General features: G+C 41.0%; 2 protein-coding genes across 4 annotated transcripts; both read right to left on the bottom strand.

Annotated features, from left to right (window-relative positions):
* Positions 1 to 1182: 1182 nt before the first annotated feature.
* On the bottom strand, positions 1183 to 7256 carry drc4 (dynein regulatory complex subunit 4). The gene is made up of 11 exons (XM_028443037.1): positions 7126 to 7256; positions 6754 to 6849; positions 4726 to 4923; positions 2752 to 2952; positions 2594 to 2648; positions 2311 to 2513; positions 1891 to 2058; positions 1722 to 1802; positions 1560 to 1634; positions 1391 to 1453; positions 1183 to 1296 (listed from the first exon to the last, which is right to left on the bottom strand). The coding sequence occupies exons 1-11, from the start codon at positions 7126 to 7128 to the stop codon at positions 1240 to 1242; spliced, it is 1200 nt and encodes a 399-aa protein (XP_028298838.1). The 5' UTR covers positions 7129 to 7256; the 3' UTR covers positions 1183 to 1239.
* A 1194-nt stretch (positions 7257 to 8450) lies between these two features.
* Positions 8451 to 23696, bottom strand: LOC114458704 (transcription factor E2F4-like). Of its 3 annotated transcripts, XM_028441114.1 has the most exons (9): positions 23408 to 23696; positions 21008 to 21117; positions 20772 to 20927; positions 20591 to 20634; positions 9751 to 9815; positions 9366 to 9666; positions 9146 to 9193; positions 8818 to 8862; positions 8451 to 8742 (listed from the first exon to the last, which is right to left on the bottom strand). In XM_028441114.1, exons 1-9 carry the CDS (start codon positions 23543 to 23545, stop codon positions 8687 to 8689), a joined length of 963 nt encoding a protein of 320 aa, XP_028296915.1. In that variant the 5' UTR covers positions 23546 to 23696; the 3' UTR covers positions 8451 to 8686. The 3 variants fall into 3 exon arrangements, with proteins under 3 accessions (XP_028296915.1, XP_028296924.1, XP_028296918.1); XM_028441123.1 differs by lacking the exons at positions 8451 to 8742; positions 8818 to 8862 and adding an exon at positions 8949 to 8994; XM_028441117.1 differs by lacking the exons at positions 8451 to 8742; positions 8818 to 8862 and adding an exon at positions 8953 to 9054.
* Between the last annotated feature and the right edge of the window lie 496 nt (positions 23697 to 24192).

Genomic DNA, 24192 nt, shown 5'->3' with positions numbered 1-24192 from the left:
CACCCTCACCAACCACTTGCTTTAGCGGTTCGATACCATGGTCAGCACACAGACAATAACTTCCCCCTGTATTATTAATGTCACAGGGAACAGCCATCACTCAGCACAGCAGGGCTCAATTCACCACAGGAATAGTCAATGAGAAACTAGATCTGCCCCATATGTGCTTCCCCTCTCTGCTGGTAACTCAGCCATGGCAGTGGGCAAGTCAGCTGCTGAAACTAGATGTTGAGATTGGAAAACTTGGTTGAGGTCCAACTGTGGCATTACTGGATCTATCAGCAGGTATCTTGTATCGTGATTGAAATAATTAGTACAATGGTGGCAATCTCTGGGACACAAGCAGAATAATCTGTATTTTAACCCACTGACAGATCTTTCCCTGCTGCTTCTTGAACGTTTTTGTCAACACTTCTATAGAATAAAGGTAGGTTTAGAGACTATTATGTTAGCTTTAGAAATGTCTTGCCAAAAATACAGACTACTAAACACTTTCAAAAGCCTGGAAAATACTTTTAATGCAGAAAACACTTATCTTTTTGTCGACACATCAACATTTTTGTGGTTAAATTCTGAAAAGGATAGTGAAAAACAAACTTCAGTAGAAATGAGAGACTGAGAGCAAGACCAAGTAAAACCAGGTGATGCTATACGTTCCAAAGAGCTAAAAGTAGCCCTCATGTAAACATCATCAAGGTTAGATCTTCTCAGGGAATATTACATTTGCTGAAAATTTCATTCACGTCTGTTTTTGTTGCATTATAAAGCTTTAGTCTAATATGATGTGACTGCTAGGTTTTCAAGCATCGACAAAAATAATGACCAATGTGTACTCATGGTCAGTCAGTTATCAGGAGAGTTTAAAATTTCAAACAAATTTTGATTTATAATATTTCAATTTGTCCAAACATATGCATATTTATGTATGGTAGGCTACTTCCAACAAATTGTGATGAACTTCTTAAATTAAAATAAAATGACAACTCATGACTCATATCTGGATTGTTTTATTTAAAATCCTTTAAAGTGGTTTACATTACAACAATGCAAAATATTTTTGGGATTTTTATACACCATAAGAGAAAAAATAGCAAGTGGAGAAAACACATGCACACTCAGAAAGGAAGCATGCAAACGCTACTCTGAAAAGCTGAATCAAGAGCCACATGGATGAGCAACATCATGCTGTTGTATTCGTGCTAGAAATTTCTTGCAAGTCCTTTGTTTTGACTCATTTTGCTAATTGGAAAAAGGTTGTTGCTTTGATTCACAGGTCAGCAGCTGATTCCCTTGATTCTGAAAGGAACAAATGAAGTCACGTGACAGATGGCGATAGAAATCTATTGATAAAAGCATTGAGAACTTTTAGATGCACAAGGAATCAACAAACCTTTGAAATCCCATTGGTTTTGGTCTGTGTGTCGTTGATGGCAGTATTTACAGTGTCAAACTTCTACATACAAAAACAAGGTCATAATTTAAATTTTGTACACTGCAGACATGCAAAACCAGAACAGGTCCTTTATAATGTAAATACACTGTAAACTCCCCACACTTGCCTCTTGCTGTAGTCTCTGAATATTCTGAGTCGTTGATTTGTCATCTTCCAACCGAAGAGAAATATTTTGCACATACTAAAATGTTCAAATAAAGAAATGACCATTTTCCATCCATATTTCCATTTTCACATTCAATAGGGAACTTTGGTTGGATAAACGCACCTTGTGAAAATTCGATTCCAGAGCCTTCTTCTCTTGTTCCAAATTTTTTAACTCCTTTATTTTCATTTTTTCTATCACATCCTGCCAAAAGCACAAAAACACTGTCTTACATGCTGCATGATAATAATAAAAAAACAACACATGACATGAAAAGAGCTCTTCTACACACATAGACAGTCTCCTTCTTCTCTGAGTAGTGTTTCATTTTCCTTTGAAACTTTGCATTTTCCTCCTCAGCACTTGAGAACCACTCAGAGAGGCATTTGTTGTCCTTGAGAGTCAAATCCAAGTCCTTTAACTTCTCCTTCTCCTTCCCCTTCTGTTCAGCAATTAGTTCCTAAAAGAAATAGAAAACCTTAAAAACAAAAAACTCCAGAGAGGAAGGATGAGCTAAAATGATTTTCTGGCAATTTGATGTTTTAACAAACTTTCAATCAAAGAACTTGTGCGTCCTCAATGTTCGTCTTGATATTCATTTCCATGTTAAATGCTTTTGGAAACTTCCTTTTCAGCTTCCACCAGATTAGCCAATAAATTAGGTCTTGGCCATTTTTGGGTTTGATATGTCTGAAATTGCACTTTTTTTTACCTTGAGTGCAGCAGATCTCTTCTTAGTCTCCTCTACTTCGTCAATAAAAAGCTGTGCGTCCCTCAAACTGTTGTTGTGGTCCTGTTTGAGAGCAGAGAGGTGGCTGTTCCACTGGTGCCGTGTCTCACTGATCCTACTCTTCCTCCAGTTGCTCAGCTCGTCTTTCATCTTTTGCAACTTTTCCTCTTTTTCTGCCCTAATGTCTATGAAAAACAAGTGCTTTACTGAGAAACACACACTTCTCCAATGCACTTCATGAAACAAGCAACAAGAAGTTATTTACCTGTAAACTGTTTTTCCCATTTCTCGTTTGTCAACCGCATTTCCTCCTCGTGTTTCTGTGCAAACATAAACCAAGTTAGAGTTTGTTGCTACGGCGATGTAACAACATTATGAATGGTAATACATTGAACATTTATAGCGTTATACATGTGAACTTACGAGTGTGAGTTCATTAAAGAGGGTTTCAATTTCAAAGTTGAGTGTTTTCATTGTGATGGTCCTCATTTCCTCACAAAGCTCTGCCTCCAGCTCCTCCTGTTCCTTGTGTGTTTGACGAGCCGACGTTAAATCCCTTTCCTTCAGCTCCGCTATTGTGTTGTGGTGCTCGCACAGCAGGTGCTTCATCTTCTGTTTATACACCTGGTGAGGAGAAAAGTTAAATATCACAAAATGGATGCCTCTGGCAAAGAGTACATGCATATACTGTGTGAATAGGAAATACAAAAGCTATCAAAGTCATATGGCATCAAGCCATGACTCACCTTTAGAGGAGAAAGTCAACTCTGATGGAATTCTGTGTTATTTAGCTTTGTGCCAATATCCAATATGTGGATATTGTTCAACAATACATTTCTGGTATTAACCTATACCGATATATTGACACACCTGCCCACAGACCTCATTTTAGATCACATGTTATACTATATCTCTAAGGAAAAAAAACAGCTTATAATGGGACTCTTCACTGAATGTAATTCACACACACGCATAAAAAAATCATCCATGGAAAATAAGAAAATTATTTCATCTTCACTCAGTAATAGAAAAACTGTCGTATTTTATTATGTCATTTCCAACAACAGCACATACAGTATTGGTTTTTCAATATCTGTGGAAAAAACAATACCGATGTAGACCAACATTATATTTTAGGGCTATTACCGACCGATAACACCAGTGAGCAGATAATATAGCCCATCTCTATTAATGCAACATGTTTCGACTTCATAATCCGACAGAGTAGTTTCATTAACTACCTTCCCTCATATTGTCACTGTCTGCTAACACACACACACACACACACCTCATATACTGTAAATTTGAGCGAAGTCATTTCCGTTAAAAGCCTATTCACTTGAAATTTCCCAGCTGCAAACACACCTTAATGTGAGGTTGACTTATTAGCAAACCATGTAATGGGGAAACGTCTGTCTAATGCATGGAGCGCAGGGGCCACAAAAACTGGATTGTCTGATCCCAGGACGACATTTTTACCATTATTGTCAGCATTTAGAATAATAACCAATCTGAACATTAATATAGAAATGAACAAAGGGTAATGTGTGTTTATATTCTAGATTTGTATATTTTCACTGTTGTCTCGTGTATCTTTGTTGTCATTACCTCCACAAAGGAGGTCATATTTTTACTGGCGTTTATTTATCTTTTTGTTTGTCTGTTAGCAGATTTACATCAAATATACTTAACGGATTAACTTTAAATGTTAATCAAAGATAGGATTTAAGTCATGTAATATTCCACGACATTTTCTCTGATCCAGATACAGTAACTGTGTTAATCTGATAAAGACGACATTTGATGCTTGGCAGAGGATTATCCTCTGGTTCTCCTGCTTTGTGTGTTTTTTTCCCGTTATTTTGTGTATTTTCTGTCATTTTTGTACAAATTACAATATTTTTGGTTTCGTTTTGAGCGTTTTCTGTCATTTTGTCTATTTTTCTCTTGTATGGTGTATGTATTGTTGGAATCTTTATGTTGTTACTTTGTGTATTGTGTTGGGTTTCATGTTCCTTTTAACTTCTTAAATCACACTTTTTGGGGGATACCACTTTTTGTTTTGCGGGCCTCACAAAAGTGGACCAAGGGCCGCATGTGACCCCCGGACCACCAGTTGCCCAAGTCTGGGCCAAAGTGCCCCAGAACATGTTTAAGTGAATTTAAAACCACTTAATAAACTCTAGCAAAGTCCAGAAAAGAAGCTGCACATTATTGTAGTCAGAACTTGAAGACACCACCAGACTTTCATCGGTTTTACTATATGAAAGACTCGTTACTTTTTCCAACTCCTGATATTATGTGTTCGTTTGAATTTCTTTTATTTTGAAGAAAACATAACATTTCTTAAAATGCACAAACTTCTGATAAAGACCAACTGTCTTATCTGAACCTCACCTTAATCTCTACTAGGTGTCGTTCTTCATCCTCTTCTATGTTCTTTTCTACAGTTTTGACTTCAGCCTGGGCCTCCTCTAGTTTTCTTTTTGTGACTTCCCAAAAGGTTTGGATCTTGTCGCGCTCCAGCTGGAAGTAGTTTCTCTCTTCCCTCTCTCGATCCAGCTCCTCTCGAAGCTGCACAATGAGCTCCTCCATCTGAAACACAGAGATTAGTTGTATCACAGACAATGAAAAACTCCTGTTCAATGCTTTTATGTGGAGGCACAATTCAGTACGGCTGCACCTTTACACATTTCCTTTAAGTATGCACATCAATGAGGAAGTTACACAAAGAACCCTCAGTGTGCAAAAACATCTTAGATGCTGTTCTATCAGGTGTGACTGAAGACAAATGGCAAAAACATGCAAACTTTGGATTTTATTATTACTAATACGTTATCGTCATCATCATATTATTATTATTATTACTTAACAAGATATGAAGTACAATATTAAAGTTTTTATGAAGTTCTGACTGGGCATCAACTAACATATCTGTATTTTACACACTGCACCATTTTAACCATGTAAACCACCTGTGTTAAACTCAAGGACCGGGGCCCAAATCTGGCCCTTCACATCACCAAATTTGGCCCACAGGATAAAGTAAAAATGACTGAGAAAACATGAATCATCATGTTATCCACTAATTCAGTTGTATATTTCAGTTTCTCCGAATACAAAACTTTGATGATACTGCACAATAGAGCGCAGTTTCCCATAGCACATGATGGCAGTCAGTTTTTCGCAAATTGTTGAAGGAACTCTTAATTTTATTTTTTATTCTTTAATATTTGTTTTTTCTTTTGGGGTTGTTTTTATCAGTCCATGTCTTTGGAGGGACATTGTCGTCAATTGACTGAAAACTGTTTTTACCACCTGAGAAATATCTCTAAAGTGAGGCACCTTTTGTCAAAATCAGATCTGGAACTGGTCATACACGCATTTATATCATCTCGTATTGACTACTGTAATTCTGTTTTTACTTGTTTTAATAAGTCGACCCTAAACAGACTCCAGATCATTCAGAACGCTGCTGCCAGACTTTTAACTGGTGCTTCTAGAACATCCCACATCACCCCCATTCTTGCTACTCTGCACTGGCTTCCAGTTAAGTTTTGCATAGAATATAAAATATTAGTTCTCACGTTCCGAGCATTACATGGTCAGGCCCCTAAATATATCTCGGACTTGTTGTGCCCCTACTCATCAGGGCGATGCCTTCGGTCTTCAGGTCAGGGTCTCCTAAAGACCCCAAAAACTAAATTTAAAACCAGAGGAGACCTGGCGTTCCAGGCTGTAGCTCCCAGACTCTGGAATAACCTGCACCAGTCTCCCAGGGAGCTCAGCTGTGTGGACACTTTTAAAAAACTGCTGAAGACGACACTTTACAGTAAAGCTTTTAGTTAACTGGATTTAATTTAATTTTATCCTTTAATGTTGCTGTTCTTATGATATTTATGCACTCTTGTTTTTTTCTATTCTATTGCGTTGCACTTGTACTCTTACCACAACTCTGTACAGCACTTTGTGATTTTATCTGCAAAAAGCACTTTATAAATAAACTACTTACTTACTTTTTACAGAAATCGATTTTTGTTTTTTATTAAAGAAATGTAAAATTGAGGATCTGTAGGCGTTGCTATCTGTCATTTATTGTTTTGATTGTTTTGTCAGTGCCTTACATACTTTATACATACATTTTACATGAAAGTGTAAATTAGGGAACTTTAATGTTGATCTTTCTTAAGATGAAACTGGTCTGTTTTTGGCCATGATTTGAAATAAAACAGGTTTGAGTCCCTGCCATCATAACAAACAAGACTTACAATGTATTAAATCACCCAGAAACAACACAGTTGTGTGTGTGTGTTTTTTTTAAACATCTTTCAAAGTCCTTAGCTCTTCTTGATTATAGGTTTGAATGAATGGGATTTTAATGTCTTTGAACACAATGCAACAAATACATCTGACGTCATCTCTTACCTGCTCCTTGGACATCTCCTCCTTAGTAAGGCCATTAATAAGAACGGGCGTCTTTGACTTCGGAGGTTTTTTACCTGACCCTTTCTTTTTGGGAGGCTGTGGGAAAATAATAGGTTACATTTTAAAATAAATAAATAAATAAATAGGTGTTTTTTTTAATAACTATGTTCAGGTTTGCTTGTATTTCTATCAATATGTCACAAAAAAGTGTTCATTTGTTTACTACAAATTAATGAAGCACCAACTTATACTTGTTTTCAATCATAAAAACAACTTAATAAACCGATGCATGTTGACATGATGCCCATTGGGATCATATATTATGTTATATCTATCCAACCTTAGACATGAGTTAAACAGTCTTTCATTTACCATGGTAAACGCTGTAGAAGCTCGTCTGATGATCGGTCAGTACACAGTGCAGTCCTCTTCAAACGAGCTGTTTGTAGCACACGTCACCATAGCAACGCTCGTACATTAACCAGCAGGGGGCGCAAAGAGCAAAACCTGTGAGTATCAAATTAAAAACCAGGACCATCGATTAGACAAGAGAGACAGATCCTCTCCTGTCACCTTCACAATATTAAAAACAGTAATTATGAAATATGGTATAAGTTATTCTAATGATTTTTAATATAACATTTTAAAATATCTTCATTTGCATTCAAATAATGTGGAGAAAATGCAACTAATAGCTGAGATTTCTCCTAGTATTAAATATAGGGGATTAATAAATTCCAACAAAAGAAAGTGTATTTTTAATTAGTTTTATACAAAGATAAACATAACTTTAGACATAAATTATAATTACCTATTAGTCCAGACATTTTTTACAATGAGTCTGTATCAAACACAGTAGTCAGTGAAGCAGATGCTAAATTAATGCTGCTTTTTAATTCATTAATGTGTGCAGAAGTGTAGAGAGCTGTCACAGGAGGATATCTTAGATCACTATCACATAATGTCACTGTGACAATGTTTATTGTACACATTTAATATAAACCAGTGGTTCTCAAACTTTTTGGGGGGGATAAAGTAGCCCCTTTCTCTTATTTCCTAATCCATGGACCCCTTTGTCCGACTACTGTATTTTACTCAGGCATATTAATGGAACAAATGAGTGATGAGACATTTTAAAGAAACTCATTTTGAATGAAACAGTACCTAATGCCTCTTGAATAGATTAGTTTTCATAGTTTTTATCAGTTCCAGTCTGACTTGTATTTTCAGTTGATGTTCTAATCAAGATCATTTCTATCATCATTATTATGATCTTTAACTATAAATAAACAAAACATTTTAATGCTTTTATTTGGGGGTTTTGGGACGAGAATCAATCAACAGCACTACTTCATACTTAAATACATTTGTTGTTGCAGAAAATAGTGATTTTAGGGTTAAGCCACTCTAAACCAGCGATTCTCAACTTGTGGGTCGTGGACATGTACTGGGTGGGCCACAGACAGCTAGTCAAAACTAAATAAACACTTAATGTCTCATGTTGGACTTGTCTTTTATTTTGAAAGAAACTTTTCTTTTGCTAGGCATGCTATAAAATGCATATTGCACATGAAAATATATAGATTTATGTTTAAAAAAAAAAAAAAATTATACATTTTATAGCTATTTTTGAAAAATGACATTTGTAAAAAAAAAAAAAATGTACCTTAATATGTGGAGCTTTTTATGCTGTTGGATAGCTGTGGCCTTATCGGTTATCGTTTGGTGTTCCCTTCCCACCATGCTTTCATTATTTAACTTGTGCATAGTGTGACTCAATGGGTCTTAGATTGTTGGAGACTGAAACCAACGACAGCGGGCACAATCTTTAAAACCTTTATTATAAAATTCAAACAACCCGTTTTCCTAAAAACATCTGAAAATCCATTTGTGAGGTCCGACATCAAACAGCACCATTCTATTCATCCATGTTTCAGACGTAGTCATGATTAGTTGAGGACGGAGACAGAACCGGTTCGGGGGACAAAACTGAGAAGGAAAAAAAGGTTTTCAATTAAATGTGTAGAGTGATGGAGAAAGACAAGACAGACAAAGTGCACTGACCTTCTGAGGCTATGAGCTGAGCGATTAGATCTTTGCTATATGATACTACAAGGAAGACAAAAATATTCACGGATGAGTTGGCCGTATTTCCCATCTCCATTAACAATAATATCTGGTAGTATATTTTTATACACAGGCAGGAGTAGATCAGCAGTGGTTTTTATTTGAGCTGGCCAACTGCTGAATGAAGGGAAACTGGTTTAGGAAGGAGGGACGCGTTCAGCCCTGAAGTCTTCTCTAAAAGAACCAATATTTAGCTTTTAACACTGACCAGAATGATTAACTGTAACTAAAAAAAAACTGATGAGAGGAGAAAACATAAACGTACCTTTGTGTTGGTTCACCAAGTCCCGCAGCTCCTTTGAAAGTTCTTGTACTGGAAAAAAAAATAGTAAACGTCAGCTCAGAGCAAACAGACGTTATTTGAACAATCACCACCAGCAACAAGTAGAAGATTAATTCCATCAAGTCTTTATTTGAAAATATTTCTTGGTGCATTCTTTAGAAATCCAACAGCTTCTTTTAGAGCCTCATCAGCAAACACTTACATGTGCGATCATTGGCTCCGATGCATTTCGTAAATGAAGATTCGTGAAGAGAATTGCTGTGGATCATAGTGCTCCATTTACTTTGCCTGCTGTGTTTTCTATCCGCTGAAGTCAGATAAAGTCCGGGACGACATGTTTTTCTCGACAGAGTCAAGTCTGTTCTCTTTAAAATGCCTACAGGCGGCGGGAGAGGAAAGATGACGGACTCCAAGCTGGAGGAGTTTTTGTTCAAGAGTAGGACATTAATAGGTCCTCTGGTGCTTTTCAGGTGCATCTGGAACTTTTGTGGACTGTTTTTCACCTGTATGCAGAAGAAGATATCTCACTAACAACAGACAAAGAAGAAGAAAGAAAGAAAAGCAAAACATAATGATGCACAACGTACGGCTTTGGGAATAGGAACATCAACCTGTGAGCCAGACGGAGCCCGCACTGCCAAAAGAGTGTGTCCTGAAAACAAAAGAATTAAAATAAAAACAACCAATATGTATATATATGTTTATATGTATGTGTATGTGTGTATGTATGTATGTATGTATATATGTATGTATGTATGTGTGTATATATATATATATATATATATAAATAGAGAAAATATATATAAAATAATGATAACTCCATAAAAAAAAAAAAAAAAATTAAAAAAATATATGTATATATATATATAACAATAATAATAATTAAAATAAATAAATACATAAAGATAATAATAACACTAAAATAAAAACATGGATAGGTATATATAGACACGTATGTGTATGTATGTTTGTATGTATGCTACATATTGGCTTAGATTTTGGTAAACACTTTTTGGCACGTACTCTCTCACAGGACACTCTCTACCCTCATGTCAACTCACTCGTCTCGAACCCCTCACTCTTTTTTTGTTTCACACTCACTCAACACCCACAACACCCCCCACCTCCTATACCTCCTATAATTACCCCTTGCTCCTTTTACTCTTTTGATATTGGTTGTTGTCATTGTATGTTTGTGCTTTTCACTAACCTATTCAATCCAGTCCTTTACCCCGTGGTGCTATCGCATGATAAATATGTCTCCTCTTCTTTCTTTCCTTGCATCCAAGCTTTTTACAACACAGTGCACAAATGCTCACAGATTCTCACTTATGCTCACACCTGTATGGACTAACACTCACCTCATTCTATGTATCAGTTTACAGTAACTTCTTGGAATGTGCGTGGCATTCGCTCACAGGCTAAAAAGATTAAGATATTTGACTATGTATCAAGATTAAATGCAGACATTGTCTTCTTTCAAGAAACTCACTTACTTAAATCAGAAGAAAAATCCCTGACAGATTCAAATTTTAACAAGATATATAATTCATGTTTTAATTCCAGACAAAGAGGAGTCTCGGTTCTTCTCAACAAAAGGTTACCCGTTAACATAATCAACTCCGTCATAGACCCAGAGGGTAGATATATTATTATCAAAGTAGTAATCTATAATAAATGTTTCACAATTCTTAATCTATATGCCCCCAATAATGATGACCCTGATTTTTTCCATAGAATTTTCTCAGAGCTTTCAGACCTTTCTGCAGACTCGTCTCTAATCATCGGAGGTGACTTCAATCTGGCGCTCAACACATCATTGGACAGATCTAGTAAGTGCTCAAATACAAAACCATCTCGATCTGCTAAAGTATTAATGGATTACATGGAAGACCTTGGAATAGGAGATGTATGGAGACTGAATAACCCAACTAAAAAAGAATATACCTTCTTCTCCCCTGTGCATAAATCCTTCTCCCGAATTGACTTTTTCTTTCAAATAATTCCATCGTACATAAGATGTCCTCTAAAATACATCCTATAATTATTAGCGATCATGCCCCAATATCCCTCACCCTGCAGTGTGACTCTAATCAGAAAGTATCCTCTCTATGGCGCTTTAACACTTCATTACTTAATGACAGTAAATTTGAAAAAATTATAAGAAAAGAATGGGAGGACTTTCTATTGACAAACGACTCCCCGGAAATATCACCGTCCTTACTCTGGGAAACTGGCAAGGCTGTCATTAGAGGGAAGATTATATCATACTCTTCTTTTAAGAAAAAACAGGAACAGATGGCAGAAAAAACACTTGAAGAAAAGATCAAAAAAACTTACGGAAGAATACGCAGCTAACCCTTCTGAACTTTTATGGGAAAAACTCCAAAATACAAAACTTAATCTGAATATCATCTTATCTAAAAAAACCGACTTCATTTTGCAACAATTACGATACAAAAACTTTGACTACAATAATAAATCAGGCAAATATTTAGCAAATCAGCTCAAACATAGTAAAGAAAATTCCTTTATAGCAGCAATTTCTGATAACGCAGGTCAAACTTTAAACTTACCTCAGGACATTAATAACATCTTTCATGATTATTATCAAAACTTATACTCATCAAATTTAAACCCTGACCCTGAAGATATTAAAACCTTTCTTAATAAACTAAACCTACCACAGCTCACTATAGATCAGAAAACCACCTTAGACTCACCATTAACCTTACAAGAATTACAAAATGCTTTAGATAGCATGTCAACAGGCAAAGCACCAGGTCCAGTTGGGTTCCCTGCTGAATTCCTTAAACATTTCTGGTCAATGCTGGCTCCACTATTTTCAGAGTAGTAACAGAGATCAAAATAAAGGGCATGTAGGAGGTCACATGAATACAGCGAACATTAAATTGTTACTTAAACCAGACAAAAACCCCATATTACCCTCAAGCTATCGTCCCCATCTCACTTATTAACACAGACTTAAAAATTATTTCCAAAGCACTCACATCCAGGTTAGAGAAAGTAGTACAGTCAATTATACACCAAGACCAGACAGGTTTTAATAAAATAGACACTCCACAGACAATGTGAGAAGACTGTTTAATGTGATCAACATGGCACAGAACTCTAAAAAGAAAACAATAATCTTGTCACTCGATGCAGAAAAAGCATTTGATAGAGTAAACTGGTCATTCCTCCTAACTGTCCTTGGCAAATTTGGCTTCGGAGAATCATTCATACAATGGATCTCCACCCTGTACAATAACCTAAGGCCTCAGTAACCACAAACAAAATAACATCCCAAAGCTTCACACTGCAGAGGGGAACCAGACAAGGCTGTCCACTCTCACCTTTGCTTTTTGCAATATTCGTTGAACCTCTCGCAGCAGCTGTACGTCAGAACTCTGTTATTAAAGGAATCCACTCATCCATCTCAGAACACAAAATTAATCTCTACGCGGATGACATTTTACTCTATTTGGAAGAACCGCAATCCTCTTTAGAGGAAGTATTTAATCTAATAAACAGCTTCTCTAAATTATCAGACTATTCCATTAACTGGACAAAATCATCAATCCTCCCTTTGACAAAAAACTCTTGGAATCCTGCACACCAAAATCCACAACACCCCTCCACCACAAATACAATTAAATATCTAGGCTTAAATATATCACCAAACTTAAATGAATTAATTAAACTAAATCATGATCCGATGTTGGACAAAGTCACAGAAGATCTGCGGAGATGGAACAATCTCCCATCTCACTACTTGGCAGGATAGCCTCAGTTAAAATGAAAATCTTACCAAAAATAAACTACTTGTTCTCAATGATACCACTAAAACCACCAAACAATGGTTTCAAAGATTAGATTCTACAACTACAAAATTCTATACTAGAAATAAAAAACCTAAAATAAGCCTTTCTACCCTTCAAAAAAACAAAGACGAGGGTGGTTTAGAAGCCCCTAATTTCATGCATTATTACTTAGCAAACCAAATACTATATTTAACAGAATGGCTAAATCCAAAAGAATACTACAACACCTGGCTAGAAATAGAACAGTTAGACTGCAAACACATTAAACTCTCTGATCTCCCTTTTATCACTGCGACCCTCAAACATCACAACTGCTTTAAAAACCCACTAATTGCCTCCACACTGACTGCATGGTGGAAAGCCCTGGACATCACAAATGGCCAATTAAAAACTAGTATACTCTCTCCAATCTGGCACAACCCCGACTTTAAAAATAAAAAAACACCACTCTATCTGAAGACATGGGAAGAGAGTGGAATCACTCATCTCCAAGACCTTTTTGAAAATGACAAGATCAGGTCATATAACAATCTAACCCAAGCATTCGATATAAATAAAAGTAACTTTCTACAGTACTTACAAGTAACAGAGACAATAAAGAAAACCACTCCACTAGACTTAACTACGTTACAACCTCCAGAACTGGCTATATATATGAAAAAAATCTCAACAAAATCAAAAAACTCTCAAAAATATACAGAGCGCTTTCGAACACTAACTGTAATTACTTACCAATCGCGAAGTGGGAGGCCGAACTCTCAATCACCCCGAGCACTGATTTCTGGCAGAAATTTGTTGTAATACTTTTAAGATGACAAAAAACACAAACCTTCAGCTAATTCAATACAAGGTCCTCCACAGATCCCACATTACCCAACAGAAAATGCATAAAATGGGCTTCTCAGCAACAGACATCTGCTCTCAGTGCACCCAGAATACAGCGGATTCCTATTTACATGCCTTATGGCTTTGCTCCCCAGTTCAACACTTTTGGATTCTAATCACTGAAAAACTGTCCTCCATTTTGGACTACAGAATTCCTTTATCTCCAAATCTTTGTTTGATTGGAGACCTGACAATGCTTCAACCTCCAGCAAACCAATCACAATCAATCCTTGCGGCACTAGCCATAGCAAAAAAAACAATATTACTAAATTGGAAAGACAAAAAAATCCTTAAACATAAACCAATGGCAAAATCTCCTCACAGAATTTATTTCCATGGAAAAGATGTCTGCTCTCAGAAAACAAAAAAAAATAACGTGCTTTGAGGAGCGTTGGACTCCTTTTTTAATTGCATTAAATCTAAATTTTTAAAGCCTGATGATCTAGCCTGCAAGCGACTGCCAGCACCACTCTTTATTAACGCACTAGCCCAACTGTAGGCCGGGGCCGCCTTGGGCCTCTGGGGTGGTCTTGGTCAGGATGGCTGGGGTGGGTTGCCGGGGTGCCTTGTTGCCTCAGCACGGGTGTGCATTCCTTCTGGGTGTTCACGGGGTCCCGGGGCTGTTTGATTTGGCGCCGTTGCCCCTTGCATGCGCATCTGGTTGGTCTCTGTGGCTGGGGCCCTGCGTGCTCCCCTGCCGCTCCTTCCCCTTGCTCCCTGTCCCCCTGTCTCGTCCTCCCCCCTCCTCCTCCTTTGCTCTTGCGCCCGCCATCCTGTGGGGTTGGGTTTGGGGGGCTCCCGTTGGCCTGGGGCGCTGGTGGGGGGGCTGTGGCTCCCGCCTGGGGGCGGGCGGTGCCGTGCCGGGTGGGTTGGCTGGGGGGTGGTCTCGTTGGGGGGCCTGGGGTGGTGGGGTCCTTGGCTCCGGTCCGGGGGGATCCGGGGTGGGGGTAGCTTTGGGGGTGGCTGCTGCCCGGGGTCGGCGATTGCCTCCTGGGTTGCTGGGTGGCGGGGTGTGGCTGTGGGTTGCTCCGTCGGCCCTTGCGGGTCCTTGGCTTGGCTCCCTGGGGCGCACCTTTGCTAGGGATGTCGCTTGCGCGACGGGCTAGGCGGGGCCCCCTCGGGGCTTTTTGTACGACCGCAATGGCCGGGGTGTGGACGTTATGGCTAGGGGGTGGGGTGAGGGGTGCTATGGGGCCTCCCCGGGGGTCGTATTGGCGGGTGTGCGGGGGCGCGGCGCGTGGTTCCTGCCCGTGGATCCGCGTTGGGATTGGCTGGTCTGCTGGCTGGGTGCACCGGGCGCCGTGGGCGCGATTCCGGGGCGGGGGGGTGCCCCGGGGGCGGATCCTTGGGCTACGTGTCCGGGGAGGTGCTCTCCGGCCATCTGCCCGGGGACCGGCCGCGGCTCGTGGCGGCGCGGCGGCAGCCTTGGGCGGGCGGGGCTGTGGCCTTGGGCCCGCTGTTGTTTGGGTGTGCTGGCGTCGGGGGGTGTCTCGTGCCGGTGCGTGGGTCGTCGGGAATTGCCTCCGTGGGGGGGGGGGGGCTCTATTGGCGCCGTTGGTGTGGGGGGGCGGTTCCGGGCTGGGGTGCTTCGGTACTCTGGCTTGCCGTCCGTGGCTGGCGGGATGGCCCTGCTTGCGGTGGATGGCGTCCTCTTCTCGTCGGGGGGGCCGGGGGCCGCCTCCCGGTGGAGAGTGTTGTATCGTGGCGCCGGGTGGGCCTGTGCTGGCCCTGGTGCGGGCATGGGCCTCCCCCCCGCTCGGCCGCTCCCCTTGGTGGCGGGGTGGCGTTGCTCCGGGCCGGCGGGCGGCGGGGGTCGCCCCCTGGGGCGCCGGGGGATGTTGTTGGTGCCTGGCTGTGCCCGGGGGTGGGGGGTGTCGCCGTGCTCCGCGGGGCCGGCGCGGTCTGGGGGGTGCCGTGGGGGGGGGTCTCCGGCTGTGCTGTTCCGGGGCCCGCAGTGCCACTTGCCCGTCTGCGCCATCTACCCTCTCGCGTGGCCCGCCACGCGGACGGGCCCGGCTCACACTGGACAGGCCTCCTACATGTTCACTTCACCCCACTCCCAGCTGGTCTGGCTCACTCACAAAATGCACCACACACCAATACCCAACCCTTGGGGGGCTGGATGGTGGGGCTGGGGGTGGAGGGGGCCGCCACCTGTGTTACTATGTAGTGGCGTGGGGGCGGCCCTCCCACCTCTAGTTGCCCTACTAATCCCTCCAATTTTAATCGCATCTCAACATGTCACCCCCCGGAGGGTGTATCATCTTTTACACCCTCCGGCCTATTACACCACATACACATAAATCCACAGAGGCTGGAGGGGGAGCACCGCTCCCCTCCATCCCCCTTCTTTTAATTACACCCCATACATTCACCAAACACACACATTCACACAGGGGATCGGGAAGTGCCTCTCCATTGGGGAATGGAGAGGCACCATAACAGGGTGGTGGGTTGGTACACATATTTGGCCTCTCCGGTGGGGCCTGGCCCCTCTGTTGGTGGCTGGGCCACTGCATAGAGCAAAAGCACATCAAGATGGTGCGGTCGGGCGTGGCGGTGGGTCTCGGGGGGGCTTTGCCGGGGTCTCTCCTTGCGGGGTCTTTCCGGGCTGTGTCGGCCGGGTGGGGCGCGGGGGTGCCTCTCCCCTTGGGTGTGGCTTGGTGCTTGCTTTGTCTCCTGGTGGCCTTGGGGGCGGGCCCCGCAGTGTGCGGGCCCGGGGCGGCCTGCCTCGCCGGTTTGGGGGGTGGGTGTGCTGGGGGGGTGCTGGTGTCCTCGCCGGGGTTGGGGCGGGGTTGCTTGGCGCCTCGGGGTGATGCTGTTTACTGGGGGGCGGCGCTAGCTGTTCCGGTGGTGGAGGTTGCTGTCGGCCGCCTGGTGGGTCTATCCTGCCGTTTGCGGACTGGTGGGTGGGTCCGGGGCATCTTTGGCTGGGGGGCTGCTGTCCCGCACTTGATGTGTGCCGTTGGGGTGCCTCCGTCCCCGCGGTGGGGATCGCCGGTTGCTCGCGGGCCGGCGGGGGGCGCTGCTCTGTGGCTGGCGCTGTCCGGGGGGCGGCGGGCCCTGGGCTGCTGGCCGTGGGCTGTCCGGGGCTGTGCGGTCCTGCTGGGCCGTGGCCGGGTCCCGGGCGGGGGTGGGGGATGCGTCCCGGGGGGCTTGGCCCGGGGGGCTTGCCCTTGGGGGGTCCTGGTCCCGGGGGGTGCTCCTGGGGCCCGGGGTGCTTGGCCTGCTGGCCGGGCCGGTCCTGGCGGGGGTCTTTCGGGGCGGGTGGCGCGTGCCGCGCCCTTGCGTACCTACTGGTACGGCCCCTGCTTGGGCAGTGCCCCGTGAGGTAGGGTGTCGGGGGCCGGAATAGGGGGCCACATCCCGGCGGGGCGGTCTGGCTTGGCCCTTGGAGGGGGCCCTGGCTTTAAAAAAAAAAAAAGAACTGAAGCTCGTGGCGCGGGCGGCATCAGTGAAGGGTGATCTGGGGCGCCGTGGGGGGCTAGGTTGGGGTGCCTGGGGGCCGGCGGGGAGACTCCCAGCGGCCCCCTGGTGCCTTATGCGGCTTGGGGTGTGGTCGTCCTCCCTGGGCGGGCTGCTCCTGGTGCTGCATCCGTTCCGGGTCCTTCTGGCCTGGGGTCGGGCCCCTGCTGGCTCTGGGCTCGCCGGCGGGTGCCCACTGGCTGCCTGTTCGGCGCGGTTCTGGTCGTCTGCTGGTGTGGGCTTCGGCTCCTCCGCTGGGGCCTCGGGCAGGGAGTTCTCTGGGCCCTCCCCTCGGGGGGTTAGGCGCGGGGGTGGGGTGGGGGGGTGGGGGGGTCGATGGGGTGGGGGGTCTGGGGGTTGGGGGTGGGATCGGTGGCGTGGTGCGCTGGGTCCTTGGCTCCTTGGGGCTTTCTCGGGTGTGTATGGGGGGGCGATGGCTGCCTCTCGGCTTGGGATCTTGGGGGCGTTCGGGGGACTGCTTGGCCGTGGGGTGGTCGCCGGGGGCCCTTAGGCTGCCTGCTCTTGCTGCTGGCCTGACTGCTTCTTCGGGCCCGGGGGCGGCTCTTGGGTTTTGCAGTGGCGGTACTTGGAAATACATTTGTCATGGATGCACTGGCCTTGGGCTGTGGGATAACACTCATACTGGGCTCAACCTTAGACACGTTGTTCCCAAATACCTGTTTTATGGAATTTCCACTCACCTCTTCCTCTGTTCACAGCCACCACCATTATTCCTAAACCACACACTGGTCACCAAACTGGCTTGACAACACAACAATAAACACAATATACACAACCACAATTTCACATCGCATCACTTAAAACTATTCCTCACCCATTCCATATCCTATCTTGTATCCCTCTTCCCTGCTAACTTCCCCACCCCCCTCCAACCCCTCACCTTGGTGTAACACTGCCCTCTCTTTTTTACATCCTCCCTTTAATAAAGTATTTCTTACCCTTCCCTAGGGAGGGCTGGTGACGGTCACAATTATGCAATGAAATAAATAAATTTATTTAACTGCAATAATAAAATATGCATTGCTGTCAAAAGATTGCACTTCTTGTAGTGTTAACCTTCGAAAGCATGTGCAGACAAGGTAAAAAAAAAAAAAAAAAAAAAAAAAAAAAAAAAAAAAAACAACCACGGTCAAGAAGTGATTCTCATTTTCATCTCTCCTAAACCACAGAGCCTCTGAAGACTTAATGAGGGAATAAACCATTTACATTCACCAGTGTTACCATCAACTAAGAATTATCAAGACAAACAATACAAGTAGACAGAACCATATAATAAAAATAAAAATGAACAAAGTACAGGACAGAAGTGGATCAGTTACAGTTAATATATACATATAAAACAAAAGGAGGGTGGCATGCGTGTGTGTTTATTAATAGTCAGGTGCATGAGATGGAGAAATACATGAAAAATCAATAATTATATCAGTAGTAACTACAACAAGAGAAAAGAGCAGTAAATATAATACCGATTGAAATTTATATTTTTAAAAAAGTGAGACGTTAAACTTAAGCAGGATGACTGATAATTATAAAATGACTAATTTATATATATATATATATTAAGTCCCAGGCCTATATAAGGCCTGGGACTTAATTGTGATTAATTAATTATAGAAAAATAACGCACTAAAAAAATAACAGTCAATTGCTTTTCTTTTTTGCATTCCAAACAAAGCAGAACCTCTCATTTGATGAGAGTACCCATGGTACTGATGCACAGACCACAATACAAGAAATGGGAGAACCGGAAGACAAGTTGTTGCTGTGCTTAGATTAATCAAGATCAATTCATTACATAGTTTGTAATAAAAACAATTCCCACAAATATTGTCATTATGGGCTTTTTCAAAGTGATACAATTTGAAAATGTACTTATACTTACAGAGCAATTCAGTATCACTTGTTCTATACAATAATAGAAACAAATATAAAAAGAAAAAGCAGTAACAAAATTAAAATAACCCAAAAAAAACCAACAAAAGCACACACAGGGACTTTCAAAAACATGGCTTCTCTTAGGCTCTATGTCTATGCTATGGATCTAAATAATTATATCCTGGATTAATCTCCGTTAGCAGGCTTCAACTAACCAAACATTCCCTGTCAGAGAGAAGCCGTCTTACGACAGTCGACCACAACACGCTAATTTAACCCGTGTATCCAGCCTGCTACGTACGAGTTCACATGAATTGGGGTGGAGATAGCAGCATCTGACCAATCATTACAATGGAAAAAACTGGCAGAGGGAGCGTGTACACAGGAAGGAACAGCTTATGATCTTAAATAAATATCATGAATTTAAATCCATGATGACAGCAAAGAGCAATAGTGTTAGCGCTTAGATCCACACAGTAACGTGTTCACACATCACCTTTTTTTTTGGACAACTCGCTTTCTAAGAGAACTGATTGGTCAAGAGGTGGGAATTCATAACTTGCTCAGATCCTAGCCAGAAAAAAACCTGCTGCCGAGCAGGCTAGCCATTCAGCATAAGTTTCCATGGTGATTTAGCTTCAGCGAGCTTTGTAGTCCAGCACACACTGATTAAATCCTGGAAGATAGCACGATAAGAGAGAATCTTGCTTTGTAACAAACCCTCTTAGAGTTCAGGAGATAGACATATCTACATAATGTACATAACTGCAAGAGATTCAAAAATTATTTTAGAAAAGTTCTCAATAAAGTCAATAAAACAAAGGACCCCCAAATCTTTTTGAATATACATTGTTTTGACTTATGTATTTTATCTTTTCCAAAGGTAAGCTTGAAACCATTTGTTTTAACCACTGGGAGGCAATATGTCCATTCATATGTTTCCAATTTAAAGCGATACATCTCTTTGCCATCAATTAAATATAATCAATAAAATCACTTTCAATTTAATACTTTTTTTAAATGAGTCCCACCACTAATATATATATATATATATATATATATATATATATAGTCTGCCTCCTACATGTGCATCTTGGCCACACACAGTATAAAATATTTTTTTAAAAATTAAAATGATTAAAATTAATTCAATCCAATTACAAGGTTGGCAGAAATGTGTTTGAAGAGGTGAAAAATGGTTAGAAACGATCAGAAGTACTAATTAGAATTATCTCGGCAGGAAAAGGTAAGAAATAACAATACCCGCTAAACAACGAGATTTGAATGTAGTTTAATTAAAATACACTTGAATCATTAGAAGTTAAAATAAAGTCGATTTTTGTCAAAAATACATCACCTGTGAAGCACTTGCTGATATCTTCATGATTCACGTAGGTCAGAGTTCTTGAGAGTTAAATTTAAAATTTGCTTGCAATGAGGAAAAAACATGTACAGTAGGTATATAATGCAGGAAAATTAACCATTACTACCCTCTATGTGTAAAACCTCCTAAACTGACAGTTTTCTTTAAAGGATATTCACTGTAGTCTTCTCGGGTGTTACTGATGCTCTGTTCGACCCAGTGTTTCTGCTGGTCCAGCACATATTCCTTTTGCTTCAACTCTTCCACCTCAGTCTGTAGATTCATCACTTTTCTGCGAAACTCAAGTGAATCTTGCCCAACAGATGAAGTCCTATGTAAACAAAGCATAAAGATCCTGTAAAGCACATTTTAAACCAAACACAATGGCGTGTACGTACGTCAAAAACTTACTTCCACTGCACTACGTTCGGGGACTTTTTGACAATGAGACCAATGCCCTCAAGCACATTAGTGATGTCGTAGATTCGTCTTTTGTGTTTCACGGCCAAAACTTTTAGCGCCTGTCAAAGATTTAACACCACACAATAGTTTTTTTTTTTTGGAAGAATCTGTTTCACAAGTACAATAATAATCACCTGGGGCCTCAATTATAAAACATTGCATAGAAGGCACAAAAAAAAAGTGCTCAATTGCTAAAAAAGCTGAAAATGACGTGCACCAAAAAACAATCTGATGTGTAATGCTGCATATATACACCTGCAACCACTTTTCCCTACAAGAATCACAGTCCACCGAAGTTTGCAGGTGGTTTCACCTCATTTATCACCATTGTCACACGTACAGTACATAGTACATTCTACAATAAATGGTTGATGCAAAGTACATGATTCATGTTTTTGCATATAAATGAGCATGCAGAATCAATTTGATGCTTAATTGTGGCAGGAAAAAGAAATCTAAGAAAAATAAAGTAAAGGTGCATGTGGGTGATGTAGATGCCAGAAATGGCACAGTATGCTGCTAAGTTTATTTCTATAAATCACAAAGTTTGCGTAGAAAGTTGCATGCGCATATTTCAGCCAGGCCCATTTCATGCAATTATTGTATTTGATCCAAAAAAAAAAGTTATCATATTTATAACAACAAAAAAAACAAAAACATTTAATTGCACTAACACGTAAACACCCGTTCACTAGGTGTCAGTGAACCACATCAAACTTTGTTAAACTACCTCACTCCTCAATGCATTTTAGCTCAGAAGTTAATTGCGCTTTATTTTCATGAAACATACTGGACACTTTTATAGAGTTTAGTTTAAGAATTTAATTTAAAAACTTAACACAATCAGAATCTGTTGTAGATGCAAAAGTTAAACTTTCGCAAAAAATGTACCTTGACAGTTTAATAAAAATACAACTTGTTCTTTGATAACTTGAATTAAAGTTACCAATTTCATTTAAATTGAATTTAATCAATTTAATTTAATGTAATTAATTTACTTGTTCTCAAAAAGTTTAAATAAATGAAATAAATTGTATCTCAAACCATGTTGTACTTTTAAAAGGGACATTTATAAATATTGATATTGTGATATATATCGTATTGTTTAGTTTCTGGACATACCGGGATGTATCGTGGCGTGCAAATTGTGAATCGTATTGCCAGAACCACGACAATGCACACCACTAGTGTAAACCAGTATCTACCCTTGATTAAGGCTAAGGAAAAAAATCGATTTACTCAAATTGGTAAATAGAAACAATTTTTATTTTGCAAATTCAATTTTTTTTTTTTTCTGACTTTTTCACATTCCGTTCATGTGGGTCACCGTAGTGCGATGTGAGCAAGCCCCCTCTTTGTTTATCTTTCTTTACCCTTTGAGTAGGCTATGTGTGCGCCACAGGCATATTTAATTTTTTATTTGCACTATGCTGAGATGCTAAGGGGAGAGTTTATTATTTATTTAATTGTAACGTTATAAAAATTTAGTTATCTGATTTCTTAATCAGAAAATTGTTGCTGTTGCACTTTTGTTTAAACCTGGGTTAAAGCTTGAAATTGTTGAATGACAGAGCCTCATTTACTTTTTATTTTGGGATTGTTCTATGCACTCTTGAGGACAATCACAGCAATAAAGTTGCACTTTTAACAATATATCTGATGTCTACAGTCATTTTAAGTGCATTGAAATCAAATCTAGAATTTTTCTATAAAAAAAAAATAAATAAAAATCGGATTTTTTTTTTCGGGCAAAATCGCCCAGCCCTACCACGGCCTACACAAAAATGATTTTTATAAAATATTACAAAAAAGTTACGTGTTTTGTGATTGGTTAAAACATTGGCTATTGAAATAGGAACATGTTGATCCCTTATTAAAAGTATTGAAACAATTGCATAGGTTTAGAAAAACAAACTTAAACATTTCTTGGTGTTCCATCATGATCTGAAGTTTTAAAATCTTAAAAGTGTAAATCAAAGTGGCTACCCAGTAATTTTCATGTAGCTACAGTTTCAGAAAGGTTGATGGTGACCCCTGAGTTGGAGGCTAGCTAAACAGATGTTTACTTTAGCTCTATTGTTGTTCTTTTATGGTGAACAAACTTTGGGTTGCTTTTTACCTCCTGTTCTTTATTATTGTGGTTAAATCCTTCAAAATGGAAGGTATAATAAACAGTCATTATTTTGTGAGGTGTAACTTTGAACTTCTGCAGGCACCACGAGGCCACAAAGCGTGAGCTAACTTGTGAACTTGTTCATTTGTTTGCCACCATGTTCCTTTGTCTGTGCTGTGATGATAAAGCAGCCATAGTGTGAGCATGTCCGGTCCTGCCCCCACTCACCCACTCACCTCCCTGAGGTCCAGCTGACCGTCGCCGGCTTCCGCCATTAAGTTGACGAACTTTGTAGCGAGCAACGCCAGACTGTTAAAACACCTCGGAGTGATTTGGTCGAAGCAGTGCAGAGATTCTGTCTCCATCGTGTCCATGATGATATATAGTTGCTTCTGCGAGGAATGGCAGAAGTCGGGAATAAAATACGCATATCTTCGTCTACGGGAAACCTCTCTGTTTTAAACAAACCGCCATAAAAGCAGCCACTCAGCAACGGAGAGTCCTTTCAAAATAAAACAGCACATTCTTCTTCTTCTTTTTGAGTTTTTTGGCGGTGGACGAACAGCTGAAGGCGCATTAACGCCACCTATTGGTAAAGCCTATGAACTGGGCTAGCGTCTGAAGGGAATGGGCAGGCGTCCCTTTTTAAAAATGAAAGAATATTGGCCTCTACCCCCGTCGCAGCTAAATTACTTTACTGCGACGTGGGCAGGGGTTATATATTTTAAATATCCATAAAATGGGCACAAAAAAAGGTAAAAAAAAAAAAAAGAAAAGATGACTGTACTTCAAAACGCATAAACGTAACATAAAATGTGCAATCACATATTTTAGAAGAGTATTAATAATAGTTATTTGAGTAACTTTGAATCCCATGACACCTGCATTAGAAGAAAAAAAAAACATGACGTACTTTCAAACGCAGGCAAAGTCACGTGACGTAACAGATAAGTACACTTTAAAAAAAGTATTGAAATTAAATAACATGAATTAAAATTGACTACATTCTACATGCCAAGCA

The sequence above is a fragment of the Gouania willdenowi genome, chromosome 3 (genome assembly GCF_900634775.1).
Source record: "Gouania willdenowi chromosome 3, fGouWil2.1, whole genome shotgun sequence".
NCBI classification, from domain to species: Eukaryota; Metazoa; Chordata; class Actinopteri; order Blenniiformes; family Gobiesocidae; genus Gouania; species Gouania willdenowi.
The sequence above is the reverse complement of the archived record's forward strand: the minus strand, read 5'-3'. Positions and strand labels throughout refer to the sequence as shown.

Excerpts from the sequence above, each read along its gene's own strand:
- drc4 (XM_028443037.1), bottom strand. Across the intron at positions 1,635-1,721 it reads TGGAATCGAATTTTCACAAG|TATGTGCAAAATATTTCTCT; the intron begins GTGCGTTTATCC and ends TGAACATTTTAG. Across the intron at positions 1,454-1,559 it reads TTCAGAGACTACAGCAAGAG|AAGTTTGACACTGTAAATAC; the intron begins GCAAGTGTGGGG and ends TTTTGTATGTAG.
- LOC114458704 (XM_028441114.1), bottom strand. The coding sequence starts at position 23,545 with ATGGACACGATGGAGACAGAATCTCTGCACTGCTTCGACCAAATCACT. Across the intron at positions 20,635-20,771 it reads ACCCGAGAAGACTACAGTGA|TCTGACCTACGTGAATCATG; the intron begins ATATCCTTTAAA and ends ACTCTCAAGAAC. Across the intron at positions 8,743-8,817 it reads TCAGCTCATAGCCTCAGAAG|TTTTGTCCCCCGAACCGGTT; the intron begins GTCAGTGCACTT and ends TTTCCTTCTCAG.